The sequence below is a fragment of the Panthera pardus genome, unplaced genomic scaffold (assembly GCF_024362965.1).
Source record: "Panthera pardus isolate Hobbes unplaced genomic scaffold, ASM2436296v1 HiC_scaffold_6, whole genome shotgun sequence".
Taxonomy (NCBI): Eukaryota; Metazoa; Chordata; class Mammalia; order Carnivora; family Felidae; genus Panthera; species Panthera pardus.
The window spans coordinates 62,097,130-62,119,725 of NW_026526991.1; the positions used below are offsets into that span (position 1 = coordinate 62,097,130).

The 22,596-nt window shown below is 50.7% G+C and overlaps 1 protein-coding gene across 3 annotated transcripts; it reads right to left on the reverse strand.

Moving 5' to 3' along the window:
- Positions 1–265: 265 nt before the first annotated feature.
- On the reverse strand, positions 266–21,750 carry ESPL1 (extra spindle pole bodies like 1, separase). 3 transcript variants are annotated; one of them, XM_019419509.2, is made up of 31 exons: positions 21,261–21,750; positions 20,524–20,616; positions 19,299–20,357; positions 18,903–19,007; positions 18,622–18,742; positions 15,522–15,658; positions 14,325–14,518; positions 13,772–14,011; positions 13,403–13,547; positions 13,152–13,290; positions 12,816–12,955; positions 10,985–11,119; positions 9,808–9,927; positions 9,181–9,352; positions 8,659–8,787; positions 8,373–8,529; positions 7,748–7,857; positions 5,683–6,671; positions 4,945–5,287; positions 4,583–4,744; positions 3,943–4,156; positions 3,658–3,848; positions 2,992–3,119; positions 2,733–2,855; positions 2,111–2,266; positions 1,830–2,000; positions 1,599–1,703; positions 1,316–1,431; positions 1,073–1,156; positions 752–916; positions 266–630 (listed from the first exon to the last, which is right to left on the reverse strand). In XM_019419509.2, exons 2-31 carry the CDS (start codon positions 20,602–20,604, stop codon positions 429–431), a joined length of 6,333 nt encoding a protein of 2,110 aa, XP_019275054.2. In that variant the 5' UTR covers positions 20,605–20,616; positions 21,261–21,750; the 3' UTR covers positions 266–428. The 3 variants fall into 3 exon arrangements, with proteins under 3 accessions (XP_019275054.2, XP_019275053.2, XP_019275055.2); XM_019419508.2 differs by having other exon boundaries at positions 21,181–21,339; XM_019419510.2 differs by lacking the exons at positions 266–630; positions 752–916 and having other exon boundaries at positions 1,316–1,465; positions 21,181–21,340.
- Between the last annotated feature and the right edge of the window lie 846 nt (positions 21,751–22,596).

Consider the following 22,596-nt stretch of genomic DNA (forward strand, 5'->3'; position numbering starts at 1 on the left):
TCATGACCTGAGCCAAAATCAAAGGTCAGATGCTCAACCAACTGAGCCACTCAGGCACCCCCAACTTAAGAGCATTTTGATACCCTTCAGCTTTGTCTGCTGAGGCCAAGCCAAGCCCACCTTTGTCCTGTGGTTTTCCTTTCTTCCTAACACTCTCAGACTTGGACTCCTGCAAGCTATTCTCACCTCTTTACAGTACCATATAGTGGGAGGGAGCAATAATTTGTCTTCAAATGTTCTCAGATGAACCACACAAAACACAGGGTTTAAATGTTACATCTTTATTATATTAAGGTTAAATCAAAAGGAAATATTTCATATAAAACACCGGAAAAGTCATTTAAAATATTTATCCTAAGGGTTAAATCTAAGAACAGGAGGTAGAACAGTCACATGGCTTCTATCTGTGATAGGACAGCTCCAAGGGATCACCGCAGGGAGACAGGCAAGCCATATGCCACAGGTGCAGCCCCAATAAGATACTTGAGTCGGGGAGCCTGGCGCGCCTGGTTGACATAGTAGAGAAGAGGGGCTCCTGGGCCTGCTCCAAGCCAACCCTGCAGCAGAGCCTCCGTGTAGCGGTCAATGTCACGGTCAGTCACATCCCAGAGGTTACCCAGAAACAGGGGACTGGGGAAAAAAAAGAACTACAAAGTGAGGGCTCTAAAACAAAATACATGAGGAAGGATTTAGTGTTCAGACCTGGGAAAGAACCTGGGGTGGGGACCTAGGTTAGGCCCTCGAGACTCACCAGCCAGCCATGATATACTTGAGCACGATGCCAGCCCCCTCCAGGTTTCCATGCACAGCCAGGGCTGCGCTGCTGCAGCCAAACAGCAGGGCCACTGCCCGGCAGCCGAGCCGCAGGACGGCCTGTCCATCCAGGAAGCGGGCACCCGCCCCGTGCCCTGCATAGCTAAGGCAAAAGGATGTGAGATGAATCTGACCCAGCAGTAGCCAGCCTCTGCCGTGTCTCCAGGGGCGTCCTGAGTCAGCCAGTGGCTTGAAAGCCACAAAACAAACTATGGTGATACCCACCCCACCTCCCCACTTCCCTGCCCTGAGCACTCACATATATAAGTCATGCTCTGTCAAGGCTGCTTGCACTTGTTCTGGGCTCGGCACCTCCCCAACCACCCCTTTCCAGCCAGCTTCACTGCAGGGAAAAGGTAGGAGTAAGAACTGGGGTCAGCTGGTAAAGAGGGCAGAGGGAATACTAGGCAGAAGGTGGGCTGCAAGCTTTGATTCAGGGGAAAAGGACATGTTGCCCCTCTCTACCCTCCCCCACCCCCTTTCGTACTCTTCTCCCCCTGACCTGCTAAAATTGGCTCGAAATTGCTCCTCTGTGCTTGACAGGTTATTGTGAGGGTTCAGGACGTAGAAGGTATTGCGTGGATCCACCCCTTGGCTTAGCACTGCCGAGGCCCCCGACTGAGGAGAAGACACTGGTGATCAGGATCCTGGTCTGGCCAGAGAGCCCAAGCTTCAACAAACTCCAAACCCCTTTCCACGACTGAACCATCCCATCCCTAAGACCCTCTCCTGTCTTCCCAGATCTCCCTCAATTACTAATCATTCCCCCACTCCCTGAAACCCACCTCTCTGATGATGGAATAGCTGAGCAAGAAGTGGAAGGAGGGCAGCCGAGTGACAGGCAGTGCCCGGAGACTGGGGATGCTCTCCCATGGCAGCTTTTGCAGGTCCTGGACAAAAAGCACGCAGGGATTACCATCCCCAGCCAGGCATCCACAAGCATCAGAAGGGGGCAGAGGGGTGACCTGGTGCCCACTGCCCACCAGATACGGTCCCTCCAGCCCCCAGCTCCTTACCTTGTCTAGCACTAAGACAAGATGCCTATTGCTTGGTACTGTCTGACCCTGAAGACGTCGTACTGCCTCACTCAGAAGCTCTTGGGCTCGTTCTGGCCGGGCTGGGCACAGCCCATAGGCCAAGGTCTCAATGTCCTGAGGGGTGAGGGTACTGGCACTACTGAGCATGGTCTGCAGGGGAACAGTGGTCAGTGAGGGCCATTGCTCCCATCTCTACTCACAATGGCAGTGGGGTAAGAATTAAGTCCAGCTTCTTCCCCCTCCCAGATTTCTCAACTCACTTTCAGCAGAGCTGCATCAGGATATTCCCAGCCACATTCCTGCAGCAACTTTTGTAGGCGGGAGGCCTCCTGGGCAGGGCCAGGGTCCTCACTGGATGGCAGCAACAGTCCCCTCCAGCAGCCCAATACATGCTTCTCTAGGGAAATGATGAGAGCCTGAATGAGGAAGAATAGAATGTTCGGTCAGAGAGGAGCTGAGGAAATGGGTTTTCCAACGTATATATTTGTTTTACACATTTTCCCGCCAGTTAAAAAGGCAAGAAGCTAGAGACTTCATTTGCTGAGACTCTGGGGGAGTACAGATAAGATGATTTATCACATATCACTATGTCTTGACAAATACAAACAGGTGGGCAATGAAAGCTAAACCTGGGAAGCTGATACTTGGGCTTAAATCTTTTTTCTTGTATGTATCCTCAAACATTCTGTTGGCATCACCCCTTTAAGTTTTTAGCTCTTTTTTGAAGTCGTTCTCAAGTAACATCATTTTTTATTTAGGCTATGCTTCCAGAAAGGACTTGAGGTAACTCGGCACTAGCCGGGACTCCTGAGAGAGAGGACAGTGACACACAGGGTCACTCCCAGGGTAGGCCTGACCCCACCCCACCTTGGGAGCACACACCTCCATCCTATGGTCCAGTTCTAGCCGTCCTGTCCACCATTCTCGCTTGTCAGTACAGCTGCTGTTCTCTTTCTGTTCCTTCTGGATGGTGTCAAACTCTTTCAGGGCCGAACTCAGAGGAAGCTTTGGGAGATGGGACTGTGAGCTTTCTGCTTGTCCACGTGATCACCACCTCTCCATCCCCCCAGCCGCGGGATATGAGCAGCTTGACCAGAAGCCTACCCCAGCCCAACTTTGCTTGCTGGCCCAGGAAACCTACCTTGCTCTGGGCGGTGGGGATCTGCACAGTGACTGGGGGATTGTCTTTTTCCAGCCGGGTCAGCAAGAGGGTGTTGCCCACGGTTCCAGGCTGAAGCGTGGCCAGAGCTAACACACACACAGTCACCCCTGACACACAGAGCATACCCAGAATCATTTCAGCTCTTACAAGGAACTCCCTTCCCCATCTTCTGCACTCAATCCTACCCATCACTCAAGACAATTCTAAAAAATCTTCTCTGCTCACTGGAGTTCAAGCTGCTCTCCCGGAACAGCCCCCTGTGGAGAGAGACCACATCTTGTACTTCGATGTGTCCCTCACAGAAACTAACAAAAGTTCCTGGACAGAGGGAGGCACTCAAATCATCTGTTAATGTGTTTTGTGTTAGTGCAGGGAGACTCTGGACATCTGAACCTACCCCTGAAAAAAGACACTGAATCTGCTAGTAACGCAGAGTGGAGGTTAAAAAAAAAAGCACAAGACTTCCAAATTTAGGGTATTTCTCTTTGGTGAGAGTAACAAAATGACAATCAGTGAAAAGGGAGGATATGTTCTTCCATAGGGTCATAAATCTACGTTAACTAATGCCTTAAACTCCTTCCCCTAACTCCTTAGTAAGAAGATACAAAAAAGGACAGGAGAGCCAGCTGAAGTCTGCTGCCATACCGCTGGGGATCAGAGCCAGGCGCTCCTGGAAACTCTCCTTCTCAGGCTCAGGGAATTGACCAGATCCTGAAGCCCTGAAGGAAAAGAGGTGCTGGATGCGGGCCAGGGGGACATCTCCAGGCCTGTCCTGCAGGCTCAGCCTCTGCACCTGGTCTGCCATTTCGAGTGATCCCCGGTGCTTCTGGGCCTTGCTGCAGATAACATAAGTAGGGGTGAGTTCTCCCTCCTTCAAAATCTAGACCTTCCTTCCAGTCTGTCCCCTGCATGGGCCTTGGGGAAACTCACCTGAGCTGCCTGTGGAGGTGGGTGAGCAGCTGGTGGCGACAGGTGATGGACACAGACTCAGTGACAAGGCAGGCTGTGGCATAGGGATCCCGGTGGCCCAAGCACAAAGCCAGGAGGCGGCAGAGGTAAGCATAAAGTCCACTAGGAGGGCAATGACTAACCCCACGGAAAGCAATGGTCAGTAAGTCACAGATGGAATCCAGGGTAGAGAGACCTAGAGGAAGGTGAAGATACTTGCTATAGATGAGTCCCATACTGTTTAGCTGATGGAACTTTCCATAAAAGTCCCAACTTTTCATAAAACTTTTATGGAAAGTTCCAAGTTTCCAAGGTTCTATCTCATCTCCCACTTGGATAAAAAAAGCTACCATTAATGCAGGGCAATGTGCCAGGTGGGATGCTATGCAACTTACCTCAACTCACCCCATCCCCCCTAACCCCATTTTATAGGTAAGTAAATAAAGGCTCAGAGAGGCTGAGTAACTTGCACACATCTAGTGAAGAGAGTGATGGGATTCAAACCCAGGTTCAAAGGCGACCAGATCTAGATGAGGATCCGAAGACAGAACCATGGGCAGGCCACAAGGTCATCAGATCAAGCAACCTCTCCTAGTGACCAGACCTCAGTGGTTAGCCTCACCAATGGCTACAGGGGCAGAGGAGAGTCGGAGCCGAGGACCAAGACCCTTGTCTCTCTCCTTGTCTGGGCATGGGACCGGCAGCTCCTCTTTACTGGAATCACGTCTCAACACTTCACATTCTCCTATGGCTGTATCAGGTCCTGGAGCTGGTGCCTTCCCACCTAGGGAGAGAACGTGACTTTCTGTAGTTTCTTCCTCCTGTCGTCTCCTTTGTTCTTTCTAGGATCCAGTCCCGGAGCCAGGAACAAAGTTGTATTTCTGTACTGTCTTTGGCATCAGTTATTTCTTGTGCTTTGGTCCCAGGGCAACCCCAACCCCCAAAGATGTATGCACCTTCTACCTCCCACCGTTACCATCTTACCTGAGGCTGAGTCTTCCCCGTCAGAGCCCCTGAGGATCTCAAAGCTCATTTCCATCTGGTTTTCAGTCATTTCCTCCTCAGGGATGGTCCTCATGATCTCAGAGCCCAGCTCCTCACAGTGTCCTGATGTCACCTTCTTGGCCCTCCGGCTCCTACCACCCAGGCCTGGGAGCCCAGGGGCACTACTTGAGGCTGCCACTGCAACTGTCTTCAGGGTCGGGTTCTTCCTGGCCTGGCCCCGGCCCCGGCCCCGGGAAGCAGTGCCCCGTCTCTTGGGCCCCTCTGCAGGCTGTGCCTCAATTGAGACAGGGTCTTCCAAATCACTGTCATCACTGAAGTTCACCTGGGATGGGTGGGAAAGGGAGAAGGGCCAAGGGGCCTTCAGTGATAAGACATCTGCCAGCAGGTGGTGCTGCAGAGGCACACTCTCAGAGGCCTTTGGGGGAAGATTTAAAAATTAACCTCTCCAATTGAGGCAGCTCAATCAAGGGCCAGGACTCTTGGGTGTGGAAGGAGGGAGAGAAGGGAGGAACAAAAGGACAAAGGATGAAAAGGAAGAGGAACCACAGAGTAAAGGAAAGCACCTTCTGTTTGAAACAAAGATAGAATTGTCTTTCTGTGCAGGTTAACAGTAGAGCTGAAGGCCCCACCAGGCCCTGGGAAAGGCACCTATTCTGCAGAATTCTCCAGAACCACCCCACCTGACACCAACACCACCCAGCCGCAGTCCCACCTCACCTTGAGGCGCGTCTGGACCCTCTGTTGTACTCTAGGGGCCTTGGGAACCTCAGGCTTGCTCTTTGTAGGGAGGACTTCCTCAAACACAGTAAAAGGGACTCGAGTGCCTGCTGGCCTGACCTGGCCTGGAGGCTTCGGTGTACAGGGCAGTCCTCCACCTTCCAGACTTTTCAGAGAGGTATTATGGAGGGGCTGGGTAGATGAGGCTGCCCGCTGACGCCCCCTTCCAGAAAGTTTTTGGCTTCGCGGCTTAGAGGGCTCTGAGCCTGGGGAGGGTTTTACTGATGGTGGCTGCCAGCCCCAGGAGCTTGCAAAAAGTTGGGTAGTGCAGCAGTTGAGGCCGGCCAGCTTTGCAAGGGCCCGAATCAAGAGCAGGCTGGCTCGCCAGGGCTCCAGGTGGGGTACTCGTGCTGCCACAAACTTCAGCCCCGACTCCAGGACCTTCCCCAGACTCTTGTGTGATGGCCGGCTCAGCCCCTCCAGTGCCAGCTGTGTGTAGGCCTGAGCCAAGATCTCATCCAAGAGGCTCGGGACAGGGGAGGGAAGTGCTTTGTGATTCAGGGTAGTTTGTAGAGCTTGGGTGAGGCGCTCAGTGGCTGCAGGGCAACCCTTTAGCACGACCTGCAGCAGATCCAGACCCTGGGCCTGATGGCCCAAAGCCAGCCTCACCCCCGCTGTGACCAATGCCCAGCGCAGACAGACTGCCGAGAGCACGGGGCTGGCACAGAGCAAGCAGTCACACGTGGGCAGGTGGGTCAGGAAGCCGGGGCTGGGCTGGGGCTTCGCTTTCAGGACAGGGGAGGAGTTAGTAGAAGGTGCCACAGGACCTGGCTCCTTGGCCACAGTGGCTACCAGCTCCAGGGCAGGGCCTCTTAGGAAGGGCTCCTCTTCAGGGAGCTCTGGAGGACGATGGACCCGGGTCTGCTGCTTGCCCTTCTGCAGGTGGACTTTCTTCACGGAGTCCAGGTGCTGGGCTAGCCCGCCAAACTCTGGGGAGAGTGGAGCCAGAATTACAAAACTGGGAGAAGTGATACCAAGTGCTTCCTGAGCTACCCCAGGGCCCAACTCCTTAATATAGGTGTTATTTACTTACTGCTTGTACGGATTACTGTCTGATCGGACTAAATATTAATATGGCTTATTTTTGTTTTCAGTAAAATCCCTAATGTTTCTTCCCATCCCATAATAGATAAACCCAACCCGCAAAACCCCCATACCTGCACCTGAGACGGCTGCATAGCTCAGGAAAGCAGGTGGGCACCAGGAGGCCCACGTCTTTATCCTGGCTCTGGGCCCCAACTAGGCCCATGATCCTGGTCCAAAACACTGAATTTCTCAACTTCCTCATTTTACAAGTGAGAAAAAAAATCCACGTGTCCACCTGACTTTCCAGGGTTTTGTGTGGGTCAAAGGAAATACGAGAGGGAAAAGTGGTTGATAAGAAAAAATGTACCATAAATACACTATTTTATTATTAATTTAAGCCCTCCTGAGGACACGACATTTGTGCTGTCCAATAGAGTGGCCACTAAGCCATAATGTGGCTATTGAGCACATGAAATGTGGCAAGTGACTGAGGAATGAATTGTAAATTTTATTTAGATTTAAATAGCCAAAATGTATTAGGCAGTGCTGAAAAGTAGAGCCACATTGGGTTAGTCAGATGGGCAAGCCATCTGAAGGAGGGACACCAGTGGTCTGATTGAAGCAGAAGAGTTAGAAGTCCCTGATTTAGGGGCGCCTGGGTGGCTCAGTCGGTTAAGCGTTCGACTTCGGCTCAGGTCATGATCTCGCGATCTGTGAGTTCGAGCCCTGCATTGGGCTCTGTGCTGACAGCTCAGAGCCTGGAACCTGCTTTAGATTCTGTGTCTCCCTCTCTGTCTGCCCCTCCCCTGCTCGCACTCTGTCTCTGTCTGTCTCTCTCTCTCTAAAACATTAAAAAAAATTAAAAAAAAAAAAGGTCCCTGATTTAGAAGGAACCCATACTTTCACATACAAAGATGTGTCGTAGTGTTTGTGTGCCACTCCCGCCACTGTCCGTGGGTGTGGGGGCATGGCTGCTCACCTGTGCAAGACTCCAGTAAGAACAGAACCTGCTGCAGGTCCGACTCACAGAGGTCAATGTCAGTGCGTGCCAGCTCCAGCTCCGCCTTCAGCACCAGGAACAGGGCACACCTTGTTGGGAGAGGAGATGACAAGCAACTCGTGCAAGTCTTTGTGTTCCTGAGTCCATCTTCCTGTCCCTTTCACTGGCAGCACTGGGGCAGGCTCCTAGCCTCTGGAGGACCTCTACTCTCTCGAGTTGACTTCAAGTCTACCCTGGGAAAACTCTCTACACTTCTCCCTCATCCCCAGTCATCTTTGTGCATGAGGACAGGATTTCCCAAACCACATTCCCACCCAAAGAAAAAAGATCCTGTGGGCAAAGGGACTTAGGGAAACATGGAACACCAGCTCTCCCTTTTGGAGAGTTACAATGTGGATCGGTGTACTGAAGGATGTGAGAAGTCCTACAGGAAATAAAAATGTCTAAGCTTGGTTAAGTCGGCATTTCCTACTTACTGAGCCATGGGATACGTTCTCCCAACCCCTCCAAACATAACACGTAAATCTGTGGAAGAGTTTGGGACCCCAGAGTCCAGGATGTGGGCACTCAGGTTCTGGAATGGCCTCCTCTGGCCTGTACTCACTGGTGTGGTAGCTGCAGTTTCGTCGTAAGTTTCAGGGCATCCAAGCAAAAGGCCTTGGCTTCGCTCACACAACCCAGATGGCCCAGGCGGGAGACCAGCTTCTCTGAGCAGCTCAGCACCTCTGTCAGAACCTGCCATTTTTGTACCAGATTTTCACCTGGTACAAAGGAGAGAGACGAGACCACCGTCACTCAGTCACAGCCTGGATCCTCTGGAGGCAAAGCTGGCAGCCCCACCATCTGGCCTGTTCATTCCCACTGGGCCTCGCTCTCTTCCTCAGACTCACCATAGTCCAGAAATGGGGTCTCCACAGCCGCCTTCTGAATCGAGAGCACGTCACTGCCCAGGAGCAGGAGGATAATGCTTCGGAGGAGCTTATGGGAGTCGACGAGTGCAATCTCAGGCGTCTGCCAGCCTGTGCAGGGAGTGGCGGGGGGACAAGAAGGGAGATGATGCCGCCAGAACTGCCACCACCTTCACCTACTAAGATAGCAAATGCAAAACGTGCTGCCGCTGTTCTTCTGTGCCTAAGGCAGACAGAGCGAATCAATCACAGAACTCTTTCCCTCAGACCACGTGGGGCCTCAGAACCCTTGTTAGTATAGCATTCCAGCCAGGTACTAAGCAATCAATCAGGCGGCAGACAAACAGAGACTCATATGCTATCCCAGGCCTACTCTGTGCAGCCTCTCAGTGGGCTAGTCCACACAGTTGGGACAGCAGAGGGGACAAGGGCTTGAGAAGAGCTGAGAGTGGACGATCCACACCATTTGACCACAAAGGGCCATCATCCACCCTATTCTTTCACCTTGGGCACAGAGCTGCTCCCGCAGGGAGGCTGAGAGGCTGTCTGATGAGAGGCTGAGGTATGATGCCACCACCTGCAAGGCCTGGACACGCAGCAAGTACCAGGCCTTGGATGATCTCTGGAGGGCAGGGTCCCGAAGCACAGACAGCAACAGAGAGGCACCCTCAGCCACCTGGGAGACAGGGAGGGCCAGAGAAGAGTGGTGAGTGAGGTCAGAGCAGCGATTCAGAGCTTAGGATGCCCCTAAAGATCATCTGGCCCAGCCCCTGCTTTTGAGAATGATAAAAGCTGTGGAGAAAACGGCAGCCTGAGAGGGCACAAGACGCAGACAAGTCACACAGTTAGGCTGTGAGAAAACTCAGGTTTTCTGCATCTCACTTGATTTCCAATTTGGGCTCCATTGCCTTCCTGGGATCAATGTCATCTCAGTCTCTAGTCACAGGACAGTGTGACTGAGGCAACTGGGAAAGAATAGAAAGGACAAGGCTGGGAAACAGCACTGCTTCTCACGGTCGGGAATACTCTTCCTAGCTCCAGGGAAATCTCAGAAGCCTGAAAAATATCCCGAAAATCCTAAAAATCCTTCCAATACCTGGGAACTTTAGGGGTTAAGAAAGTGAGAAATACCTTCTGGTGAACACAGTAGAGTTGACTTCGAAGTAGGTTACAGGTCAGCGAAAGGAGCAGGTACGTGTCAGTATTGTGATCCAGAAGCTTCAGGCTTGAGTCTGCCTCTTCCAGGTATAGCTAAGAAAACAATCATGGGATTCCTGAACATGCTGGTGAGGAAAGGCAGCCAGACTTTTCAAATTAAAGTGGATTAAAACACTTGCAAGTAAAATGCAGAACACCTCCAACTAAGTATTCAATTATTTCATATATTATAATCTACAACATGAGAGTTATTCAATCACTTGCTAAAATGTTCATTTAATATCTTTCAGTTAACCGCTATGTTAGAAAGACATAGCTGAATAAGGAATAAGCAAGACTTTCCATCCAATAGCTTGCAATGCAGTGGGGGTGCAGACACACCTGTGTAATCGTGACACAATGCCATTAGTGGTATGGGGACCCAGGGAAAGTAGGTGATTCTGCCCTTGAAGAAGAAGATGTATAAAATACTTCATGAGGGAGAGGACAATTGAGCTAGGCCTTGAAAAGAAAGTAGAAAAAAGGTGGGTGGAGGAGGTGTATTTAGGGTGGAGGGGCTAACAGAACCAAAGGGAGGGAGGCACATACAAGGCTCTAAAGTAACTGGCGTGGATGGACAGAAGTTCCATGGTGGGGAGTGGCAAGAAAAAGCATGAGCCAGGATATAGAAGGTGTGCAATACCAAGTAAAGTGTTTAGACAGTATCATCCTACAGGTAATGAAGAAACCAATGAAATCCTTTAAGCAGGAAAAAAGATGAGATCAGATCTGTGCCTTAAAAGATCATGTTAGAAGACAAAAGGGGCCTCCCTGCTGGAGGCAGGGAGACCAGCTAGGTGGTGTTGGAGCAGTCCTAAGTGAGTGGAGAAAGGGCGACTAGGGCAAATGGTGGGGAAATACAGGATTAGTGGTGTATTTCTGGTGCAGGATCTATAAGACTTAGGAAACAATGGTTTTGCAGTGAGAAGGAAAGACGCTTCCTCTTCCCACAGCTGCCTCCCAACCACTCCACACTTTACGACTCTCCAGCAGGATGTGGCAGTAGAAGGCAGGGAAGATGCCCCTTCAGTATCTTGTCTTCTCAGAGAAAAGATGGGTCACTAAAGCCAGGTCCCCCCGCAGCTCCGGGCTTGGCTGGCTGGGCACTCACCTGGGCGTAGCTGGGACAGCCGAGCATCAGGAGCAGCTGGCTGGCGTGGCAGGAGGAGCCGGCTGCCTTCGCGTGGTCCTCCAGTCTCTGGGAGACGATCCGTACGAGCAGGAGGACCTCCAGAGCCTGCAGGGGCTGGTCAGCCAGGAGCAGGAAGTTTACCCAGCTCCTGCTCGAACCTCCCTTTCTACCCTCTGCTCCTCAGCCCTTTGAGACCTTGGTCTGACTTCAGAGCCTGGATGAGGTGTGGCTACAGACAAGGCCACCACCTGCCATCCTCAAGAAGCCTGAGATAAGAGCAGAGAGGGAGCCTACCACCATCCAGCCTCCCGCGTGAAAGCTTAGGTACCAGTCAGCATCGACAGCTGGGAGTTACCGAAAGCTTACTATGGGCCAGGCACTGTGCTGAGAGGTTTACATCAGGGCAGGGGGATGGGCGAGACAGGCAAGAGGATCAAGAGGTACAAACTTCCAGTTATAAAATAAGTAAGTCGCGGGGCTGAAAAAGTACAGCACAGAGGGTACAGTCAATAACATTGTGATAATAATGTATGGTGACTTCCCTCACCATGGTGAGCACTGAGTAACGCACGCTATTGCCAAATCACTATGTTGCACGCCTAAAACTAATATAATATTGTGTGTCAACCATACTTCAATTCCTTTTAATGTTTACTTACTTTTGAGAGAGAGAAAGCCTGAGCAGGAGAGGGACAGAAAGAGAGAGGAGACAGAGGATCTGAAGCGGGCCCTGTGCTGACAGCAACGAGCCTGATGTGGGGCTCAAAGCCCTGAACTGTGAGATCATGACCTGAGCAGAAGTTGGGACGCTCAACCGACTGAGCCACCCAGTTGGTTCAAGCCCCACATGGGGTTCTGCGCTGATAGCACGGGGCCCGCTTGGGATTCTGTCTCCCTGTCTCTCTGCCCCTACCCTGCTTGCTCTCTCTCTCTCTCTCTCTCTCAAAATAAATAAAAATACACTTAAAAAAAAAAAGAATTCATAGATCTAAAAAAAAAAAAAAAATTGAAGGAACACCTGGCTGGTTCAGTGAGGGGGGCATACAAAGTTGTGAGTTTGAGCCCCACATTGTGTGTAGAGATTACTGAAAAATAAAATTTGAAGTGAAACTTCAAAAGTCATAATAAAAATATCAAATTGTCAAAAAGAGGGTGTTCATGTGCATCAGCTCTTTTAATCTTTCATAGTGACTCTAACCCCAATTTTACAGATGACTATAGACTAAGAGGCTTAAGACTCACGCAAGTTAAGTTGCTTGCCCAAATTCACATCACAGGTACGGGGGAGAGCCAAGACTCAGACCTAGTGCTGAGGCAGCTTCCCTCAATTCTCATGCTAGAAATATGGCCTAATGGCCACAGCAACAAAGATCTTTTTTATGTACCATGTTCTTTTTCGGAGGTTCCTAATGTGGGGTCCAGGGAAGAGCTTCAGGGAGTCTGTGAAATGTCCTGATGTTGCATGTAAAAATGTAAAATTAAACCTATAAGCATCTATGTATGTTTCAGAATATACACAGCTCAAATTACCTAAGAATTAATAATAACTATATCTGACATTTGAATATGCCACTTAAGGACACCATGAGGTAGTGCTATTACTGTCCTCATTTTAGACACAAGGAAACCTGGGCTTAGGAAGTTACGTCACTTGCCAAGGTGAGTTAAAATAAAGGACGAAGCTTGTATTTCAACTTAGGAAGCCTGGTGATAGAGGCCACAACAGGCTACATGGCTTCTTAGCAGATACACCGGCCAAAGAAGAGGAAAGAGTGGGCTTCTGGTGTGTGTTAACGCCCTGCCCCATTACCTTTGCCGTCAGCTGATAGAGGGCTGCTAGGGTCTGCAGTGAGGCTGCTGTCTGCTGGAGACACCGTACAGCGGGGGCTTGTGCCTTTGTAAGCACCTCCTTCCAAAGGGCCAGTGCTTGGTCCAGGCATTTGGACTGAGCTAGAAGTCAGAAGAAAGGGACCGGCCATTCTCTCAGTGTGGGCCATCTGGGGACAATGCAGCCTTCTTCGTAACGCCCTCTGCCCTCTGTGCCCACCTCCCACCCTACTTCCTTTCCCCTACCTGGGGTCCCCATTCTGCTCTTAGGAAGACACAGAGGAGACCCCATCTAGCACACTACATTCACAACCCTCACCAGCATCTGCAGCCAGGTTGAAGGCAATGTTACTGTATAGGAAACGATCTTCTTGGAGTTTATCTTCATAGTTCAGGTCATTGACTTCAAATTCCTCCAGGTTATTAGGGGCCTGGGCTCTCCGATCCCGCTCGATACCCTAGATGGCGGGGGGGGGGGGGATCAGGATAAAAAACAGGGCTGGCACCAGCTTACTGTGGGCCTGGGGGAAATAATCCAGTTCTGCTGAGCCCCACAGAAGCCACACTTACTTCCTGCATTTTGGTCTCCAGGGTACAAATGTAGAACCATAGGAGGGCCTGTGCTTTATCATCCAGAAGCCGATCCTTGGCCTGGGTCTCAGGCCTCACAGACTCCAGAAGCTGTAGGGCTTCCTGGATAGCATCCAGGGCAGAGCTGAAGGGAGAGGATGGACTTAAGCTGGGCCCATGACGAGTACCTGCCATAGTGCCCTGGGAAGGACCTTCTGCAGGATAGCCGGCCCCACCCTTTGAATGAGGGCCCATGGCCACAAACTGAAGTGGGTGCTCAGGGACTTGGGAGAGGGAAACGGCCTCTGAAAAGGGTAAGACGACCTAGGGTGAGAAGCAAGAGTGGCCTCCCCAGCTATTCTTCCTCACCAGTTGGTCTGCTGGGCAAAGTCATGGTAGCAGAGCACCTGAGCCAGTTCCACCAGGTGGGTGGCTCGAGCCCAGGCCCCAGCCGGTGTCTCCTCAGGGCTCAGCTCCAGCAGGTCACAGATGACATTGAACCGTTCCTGCCCTGTGTCCGCTCGCACAGCCTTATAGGCCTGCAGCTCCTCCCTCAGCAGGAAGACCAGGGTCTCTGGGTCCCAGCCACTCAGGCTGTCTCGCAGAGTCCTAAGAGAAGGCAGGCCCAACGCCATGTCAGGGAGTCCGTGAAGCATGGAGCTTCTGCCCCGTGCCAAGGAGTCCCAGCCTTGGCTTGCTGAGAGGTCACTGACTTCCCCGTCGTTAAAGCAAGGGCATTGCCTGTCCCCACTGCTCCCCTATACCTAGCACAGTGACTGTCATATAGTAGGCATTTGATAAATAACAACGAACAGAGGAATCAGTGCCTTTTTTCAGACAGAAGGATACATGAGACCACCAGTACCAAAAGCTAGCCCTAGCCAGGGAGCAAACATGGTTGTCTCCCTCCCCGCCAACTCACCTCAGCTGTAGCTCCTTGTCTCCTGCTCTGGCTGCATCCATCTTGATCCGAACCCAGAAGGTGACAGGCTCAGCCATGTGTTGGGGGCCACAGGGCTGCAGGGCTGTCAGCCACAAAGTCACCATCTCACAACCCTGGGCCTGTTTACCCAGTTTCTTCAAACACTCTCCATGCAGCCGGAAGCACCTGTGCAACTGACCATAGAAAGCAGAGACCAAACTGCAGAGAGGAACCACCGAGTCCGTAATAGTGGGGGAGTACATGCCACACAGGTACATACACCACCAGGTGGTCCGCCAGCCCCCAAGCCTGCCCCAAGGCAGAAGACACCAAAGCACTAAACACCCCAGGGGTTCTCAATCTGAGGCTTCAATCCACCCCACCCACATATTTATGTCCACAGCCCTAGAAACCCGTTTCTCCTCCTGTAACCCCTCTCTCACAAGTCGGCATCTTCTCAGTCCGAAATGCCAGGCCATCCTTGACCTTCCCTCCGCACCCCACCCCCCCACCCCATCACAGCCAGTCACTTAACAAATTAATCCTGGGCTTCTTACACCCATTCCCTTCTTCCCATCCCGCAAGACGCTACTTCAGTTCAGATACCCACCCTTTCTGGCCCAGGCTACAAGAGCAGTGGGGGTGCCCACTGTTGTCCTGGTATCTTGTTCATTCACCATAGTGATGCCAGAGAAACTCAAAATGCCAAGATGATGTCATGCCTTCCTTTGAGAGGCTCATCTGCCTCACTCAAGATGAAAACCAAAGCCCTCTACAACCCATCTCACCTGCCACTCCAGCCAACCCATCATTTCATGGGTCTCCTTGCGATGGTTCTCACTCTGGTTACTTAAAGGGCCTCCTCGGGGAACTTTTAAAATAACCAGATACGTGGGCTCTAGCACCAGGGATTCTGATGCAATCAGCTTGGGCCAGGCATCAGAATGAATTTTTTTAAGTACATTCAGGGGATTCTAACGTGCAACCAGGTTGAGAACCACCAGCTTGAACGTGGCTAAATATAAAAAGTGAGACCATAAAAAAAAAAAAAAAAAAAAATAGTAATAGTACAAGTGAGGTGTGGAAGACACCGTCCCAGGTACGTGGCTCTTAACACGCTACTGCAGGGCAGGGTCCTGGCCAGGCCCTTTCATGCTACTCAGGCCTCCAACATAACCTCCCTTCCTGCCCTCGTACCTTCTCAGGAGGCACCTCAGGATAGGTGTCCGGCTTCACCAATCCCAGGTGCTGACAGAGGGGCTCAGAGATGGCACAGGCCTCGGCATACAACTTGTGACTATAGAAGCTGTAGGCCAAGTTACTGGTGTAAGAGGCTGCAAGTGAGAGAGAGAATAGTTGATAGCGGAAATAGTTCCCACTGCCGCTCTCCTGTTGGAGAGGCAGTAGAGAGAAGCTCAACCTGTGGCCGGCTCAGTACCTTCCAGATCAGACAGGAAGCCTTACTGCTAGGGAATGAGATAGGGGCAGCTCTCCCCTACCTGCTCCAACTCAGCCCATGACGTCCATTCCTACAAGGCACACCCACACCAGCGGCTCCTTTGCACTTGTTTTACAAGTGCAAGCTGAGTCTTCACTCCTACACAGGGCCCATTTCCTCACATGCCAATTTTTGCCTTCATCTTCCTCCGAAGGGCAGCATTTTGGGGTTAACGCTCTGGCCTATCCCTTATCTCCTCCTTCTCTCATTCCACGAAAGCCACACTAGGAGCCTCCTTGCTGTTTCTTGAACACGCCAGGATAGTTCCTGCCTTAGGGCCTTGGCCTTGACTGTTTCTTCTGCCAAGGATGTCCTTTCGCAGGTGTCTACATGGCCAACTTCATCACATCCTCCAAGTTTTGCTCATGTCACCCTCCCAAGCAGGCCTATCCTGACTCTATTTTAAGTGGTAACTTGCCCCCTCACCCACCCTGAACTCCTACTTCCCTTTCTTATCCTGCTCTATATTCCTTCCCCCCCACCCCCACATTTCTTATCACTTTCTAACATATTGATAATTCAATTATTCTGTTGCTTATTATCATTCTCCCCTAACCAGACTGTGGCTCCGTGAGGGCAGGGATCTTTGTTTCGTTTACTGATATACCCAAGTCCTCACAATAGTGCTTGGCACATGGTAGGTGCTCAATAGATATTTGTTGAATGAACAAAATTTGCCCTAAACTCTAGTTTATGCAGCTTTTTGGCTATCCACACAGATGGCTGGAAAAAATTAAGTCAGGCTTCAATATTCCGGGAAGAATTTTCAAACTAGTAATTTTTGTGACTGCTGATGATATTTTCATCTCAATGGGTAGGTTCAACTACTGAATATATAAATATGAAAAGTTCTGGGGCACCTGGGTGGCTCAGTTGGTTGGGCATCTGACTTCGGCTCAGGTCATGATCTTGCAGTCTGTGAGTTCAAGCCCCATGTGGGGCTCTGCGCTGACAGCTCAGAGCCTGGAGCCTGCTTCAGATTCTGTCTCTCTCTCTCTCTCTCCCCCATCCCCTGCTCTCACTGTGTGTGTGTGTGTCTCAAAAATAAAAGAAAAACATAAAAAAAAGAAAAAGAAAAAAAAAGTTCTCCAAAACTTTTCAGTGACTGAACTCATTGGGTTTGTATAATTTAATGGGGCCATCCTTTTTATAAACTGAAGGGAAAACGTATTATAAAATACAAAAATAGACAAAACTAAAGTATGCTGTTAGGATAATGGTTGCTTTGAGGAGGGGGGTTACTAGGAGGGGGGCAGAAGGAGGGGTTTCCCCAAGGTCTAAATCATGCTCTTACTTGACCTAGACGTTGGCTAAAAAGTATGTTCACTTTGTACTTTGTACTTTTCTGTATGCACGTTTCAACTGAAAGGGTGTGGAGAAGTATATATGCAAATTTATTTATACATAGTACATCTCCAGAATGATACGTAAGAAATTGATCGTATTAGTTGTCTCAGTAGAGGGGAACTTTGTGACCAGGATTAGGAGAGAGAGACTTTAGACTACATGCCTTTATGCGCAATTTGATTGTTGAAGCATTTTTACCTGGTTTCTAAAAAAAAATTTTAAGTTATAAATATTCTTTAAAACTTGGGGTGCCTGGGTGGCTCAGTGGGTTAAGTGTCTGACTTCGGCTTAGGTCATGATCTCATGGTTCGTGGGTTCGAGCCCCATGTCGGGCTCTGCGCTGACAGCTCAGAGCCTGGAGCCTGCTTCGGATTCTGTGTGTCTCCCTCTTTCTCTGATTCTCTCTCTCAAAAGTAAAAATAAGCATTAAAAGTAAACATTAAAAAAAATAAAACTTATAGAAAGGTCATAGGGGCGCCTGGGTGGCTCAGTTGGTTAAGCATCCGACTTTGGCTCAGGTCATGATCTCGTGGTTTGTGAGTTCAAGCCCCACATTGGTCTCTGTGCTGACAGCTCAGAGCCTGGAGCCTGCTTCGGATTCTGTGTCTCCCTCTCTCTCTGCCCCTCCCCTGCTTGCACTCTGTCTCTCTCTCAAAAATAAATAATAAAAAAACATTTAAAAAAAAAAAGGTCATAAAGTTGCATATCAGGTACAAACATTTTCATGAAAGAAACACCAAATCATGTTTCAAAGTCAATGACAAAAAACTTGTGTCTGCTATCATAAGTTAGCCTTATCACTTCTCTACTACTATAAAAGTTTTTTTTTTTAATTTTTTAACGTTTTATTTATTTTTGAGACAGAGAGAGACAGAGCATGAACGGGGGAGGGTCAGAGAGAGGGAGACACAGAATCTGAAACAGGCTCCAGGCTCTGAGCTGTCAGCACAGAGCCTGACGCGGGGCTCGAACTCACGGACCGTGAGATCATGACCTGAGCCGAAGTCGGCCGCTTAACCAACTGAGCCACCCAGGCGCCCCTATAAATGTTTAAAAAAATGTTTTTTAATGTTTTATTTATTTTTGTGAGAGACAGAGAGACAGAGTACAAGCGGTGGGGGCGGGGGGCAGCAGGCAGAGAGAGAGGGAGACAGAATCCACGAAGCAGACTCCAGGTTCTGAGCTGTCAGCACAGAGCCCAACATGGGGCTCGAACCCATGAACACGAGATCATGACCTGAGCCAAAGGTGGACGCTTAACCAACTGAGCACCCAGGCACCCCTGTAAATGTTTATAAGTACAAGTGATGAGGGTCACTTAAGAACATTTTTTTCACTGCCTCCTTAAACCATAAGGAGCCCCCAAGGTGGTCAGAACCATCCAGCAAGTGCTATTTGTCTGCCTAGTGAGTGATGACCTTCCCCCCTGCATCTGGGCCCCAGGGCACTAACCAGTCATGCCCAGGTAGTCAGTCAGCTCTTGGCCTGACAGGCTCTGTAAGGCCTCCAGCATCCAGACCACAGTAGATATGCAACTTTCCACCAGCTGGGCCAGGTCAGCCAAATCAGCTACCTAAAGGGACAAGAAGGTCTTGAGAGTGAGAAGAGACATAATAGGTCCAAGGTGACATCTACCCCACCCCAAACCCAAAGCAACTCCAAAGCTCTACCAGGGCAGTCCAGCAACCCCAGACCCCAGGACCTGTCCAGGTCTTTTGATTCCCAGACTGTACCTGACAGCTTTGCGCAAAGTCATAAACCACCACAGTGTAGAGGTGAAGTCCCTGAAAGTGCATCTGAACCAGAGACTGCTGCTGCTTGGAGGAATCCCCACAGACCTGAGGAAGGAAGGGGAAGGTTGGGTTGAGAGGCAGAGATACAGGATGAGCTCCAAACTGAAGACTGGTCCAGAGTCCTGGAGAGCTGACTCAGCCCAGGGAGTAGGAAGAAGGGCATTAGGAGGGGCCATGGCCCTCCCAGAGTAGACTAGGCTGCTGGTGGCTGCACTAGGCATAATCCAGAGAGCAGCTGACTGAGGAGGGAGCCAGGGCTTCCAGATCTTACCAAAGACCTTAGCCTGATAGTCTGCAGAACCACATTCCCACCCTACCTCTAGGTTCTTAACTCACACCATCCTGCAGCTGCCGGATGAGAGAGCAGTACCCGCCAAGAAAAGCAAAGAGGCCCAGAACAGCATCCAGTCCATAGCGTCTCTTGATGCCTCGCTCCAGTCCTGAGAGGAAGAACTGGCAGCTGTCACATAATGCCCGCAATGGGGGTGATGGTGCCTCCACACTGCTGTTCAGGACAGCTGATGCCTTGATCAGAAGCTCGGCCAGTGCCTGGGATCCTCCCTCCCCAGCCTGTAGCAGTTCAACTCCAAGTTGGCATAACTGGAGGCTGGGGGCCAGACTGGTGTTCCTTAGGTAATCATGGGTCTTCTCCACTACTCTTGTGGCCTTGGCATGGTGGCCACTCCAGCAGAGGCGACGGCAACGTTCCAGGGTGAGTTCCAAGAGACAGAGGGCCCTCTGGGGAGAAAGAGGACCAGGAGAACCCCCTCCCTCACCCACCAAAACTTTGATCACATGCCTGGAGAGCAGGTCATCTAGGAAATCAGCATCGGCTTCATTCAGACTGTGCCCGGTGGCATCAAATAGCTGATGGGCAGCTACCACTCGACAGGCTGTTGGAGAAGCAAAGTGGGGAACCTCACAAGGGGTACTTTCATCCTCCAAGAGTACAAGAAAGCTCAAGGCCTTCAGCCGAGTTGATAATGCAGCTCGCCGCTCCTCCAGGGTTTCTGCTGCCTTCCAAAGCAGAGAAAAGCTGCCTCGCACCACAGCATCATAATCCTGGGGAGCAGTTTGGCGAGAGCAATGCACCAAACAGGCATGAAGGGGTTTTGCGAATCGGAGTGTGGCCTCTGGGATTCCCTGTGTGGCAATGTTCCGCAAAAAGATGAAGAGAATTCGTTCCAGGTACAGGGGTGGGCGCTGGGGGGTAGACATCAAGTAGCCATTGTAAGCCAGCTCCGCCAGTTCCAGCAGGCTCTCCAGGTGCCTAGGGCAAGCCAGCTTGGCAGTCAGCTGCTGGTTGCAAGCCCTCAAGATGGCATCACAAGCTTGTCTCCTCTCGGCATCAGATCGGCAGCTGGATGAACCAGCTGGAAGCTTGGACAGGAACTCCTAAGAGGAGAGGAAGATGTGATTGGGACCACCAAAGTAGGGAAAGATAACTAGAAAGGGGGCTTCTCAGGAGAGGATCCCCTATTAGCCTATCTCTTCATATAAGACAAAAACCCCCAGCTCATCTTGGAAAGCCAGGTGTATCCAGAGCCAGACACAATCCTACCTTCAAGTCAGGCAGCAACTCTTCAGCTTCCTTCACGCTGCTTAGCAAGGTCCCAAAGTTGATTCCTTTGAAGCTCCTCATGGCGTTGGAGGGCTAGGGAAAAGGAGAAGGATTAGAGTAGGCGGAGAAGATTCATAATGGAGGGCAGGAGAAGGGCTTGAAGGCTGCAGAAGTGAGGGGCGGTGGGGGGGGGGGGGGTGGTGTTTGCAAAGAATCCCATGAGAAATCCTATCGGGAGGGGCGCCTGGCTGGCTCAGTCATTGGAGCTGTGGGATTCTTGATCTCCGGGTCGTCACTTCCAGTTCCACTTTGTAGAGATTACGAGATTACAAGAAAAGGGAAGGGAAGGGAAGGTAAAGGGAAGGTAAAGGGAAGGGAAGGGAAGGAGAAAGAAAGAAAAACAGACAGACAGAAAGAAAGAAACCCTATTCGGGAAAAACGCCCATGTCAGGACAGCAGGCTCCCGTTATAAACGGACGCTTCTGCTTCTCCTTCCTCTCGGGGGATCCGGAGCCTCACTACCCATTCCACCACCCCAACGCTCCATACCGGGAGGCCTCCACTGAGTTCGGAGCTCACCAGGACATCCGGAGGTCTCCCAACCTTCCTTCGCAGAGCCGCCCCTCCCCTCAAGTCAGCGCCGGGACCCCACCTCACCTTGGCACGTACACACGTTCACGAGTTCCTCTGGGCTTTATCGCCCCAGAGGTCGCCTCCCCACCAGGTCCAGGACTTACTCGCCAGAAGAAGAGCTCTGCAAAAACCCAAGACTCAACCTTCGTTTTCCGCGCCAGCCCCCCCTTTCAAATATCTCCAGCGACCAATGAGCGAGAGCTTTGTAACGCCGGCGTGCCGCGCGGCACAGTGGGAGTTGTAGTCTACCCGCCGCGCCGCACCATCACGTGATACCAGCGGCGGGGTCGAGCTGCTGTGGGCGTTAAGGCCTCTTGGGGGCGCGGGTTTCCCCATTTACGGCAAGACGGAGATCCTTAGCTACCCGTTGCTTAGTCGCTATCGGGAGAGCCAGGCCTCTGCCTCCTTCTCCCCTTTATCTTCAGCGCTCAGAGTTTAAATTTCAAGAGAAGAGAAATAGGGTAGACAACAAAAAGAACTTACTTGGAAACTCACGCGGTTTGGGTTACTGGGAAAATAGGGCGTAGCCTTTCCTGGAGTTCTTTAAAAATGTAATTTTCTGAGGGCACTGACAGGAGTACCATGACTTCCAGCTCTCCCTCTCTCTCTCTCTCCCTCCCTCGGCCTTCCAACCTTGCTCTTTTTTTTTTTAAACGTTTTATTTATTTTTGAGACAGAGAGAGACAGAGCATGAACGGGGGAGGGGCAGAGAGAGAGGGAGACACAGAATCGGAAGCAGGCTCCAGACTCTGAGCCATCAGCCCAGAGCCGGACCGCGAGATCGTGACCTGAGCTGAAGTCGGATGCTTAACCGACTGAGCCACCCAGGCGCCCCCAACCTTGCTCTTTACATAAACGGCATCAACTGGATTGTATGAGGAAGACAGAGGATCTAATGCTCCTTGATGGGGTGTAGAGGGTAGAGGGGAGGGTTAAGGGAAGAACCAGGAAAACTCACTTCACTGGGATATTTCACAGTCATTAATGGCTTAACGTTTGCTAAGTACTAACTACATCCCCAAACGTGCAGATTCAATTGGTTCTGTTTCTCTTTCCTTCCTCCACCAAAGAATTCAGTTCAAAATTCTGGTCTTCCAGTTAGCTTTTCTCTGATGAATTCTATTGGATAACTCATCCTTATCTATCTCCTTTCTCTTTCTTCTTCTTTTTCTTTCTTAATTTCTTTTTCTTTCTTTCTTTCTTTCTTTCTTTCTTTCTTTCTTTCTTTCTTTCTTTCTTTCTTTCTTTCTTTCTTTCTTTCTTTCTTTCTAGGTGTTATTTATGTAAGTAATCTCTACACCCAGTGCAGGGTTCAAACTCAGGACACTGAGATCAAGAGTGGCATCTTCTTCTGACTGAGCCAGCGAGGTGCCCTTATCATCATCGTCTTTCTTCATCATCATCCACCTCTTTTAGGAGCTGAGATTCTAGCAGAGACTA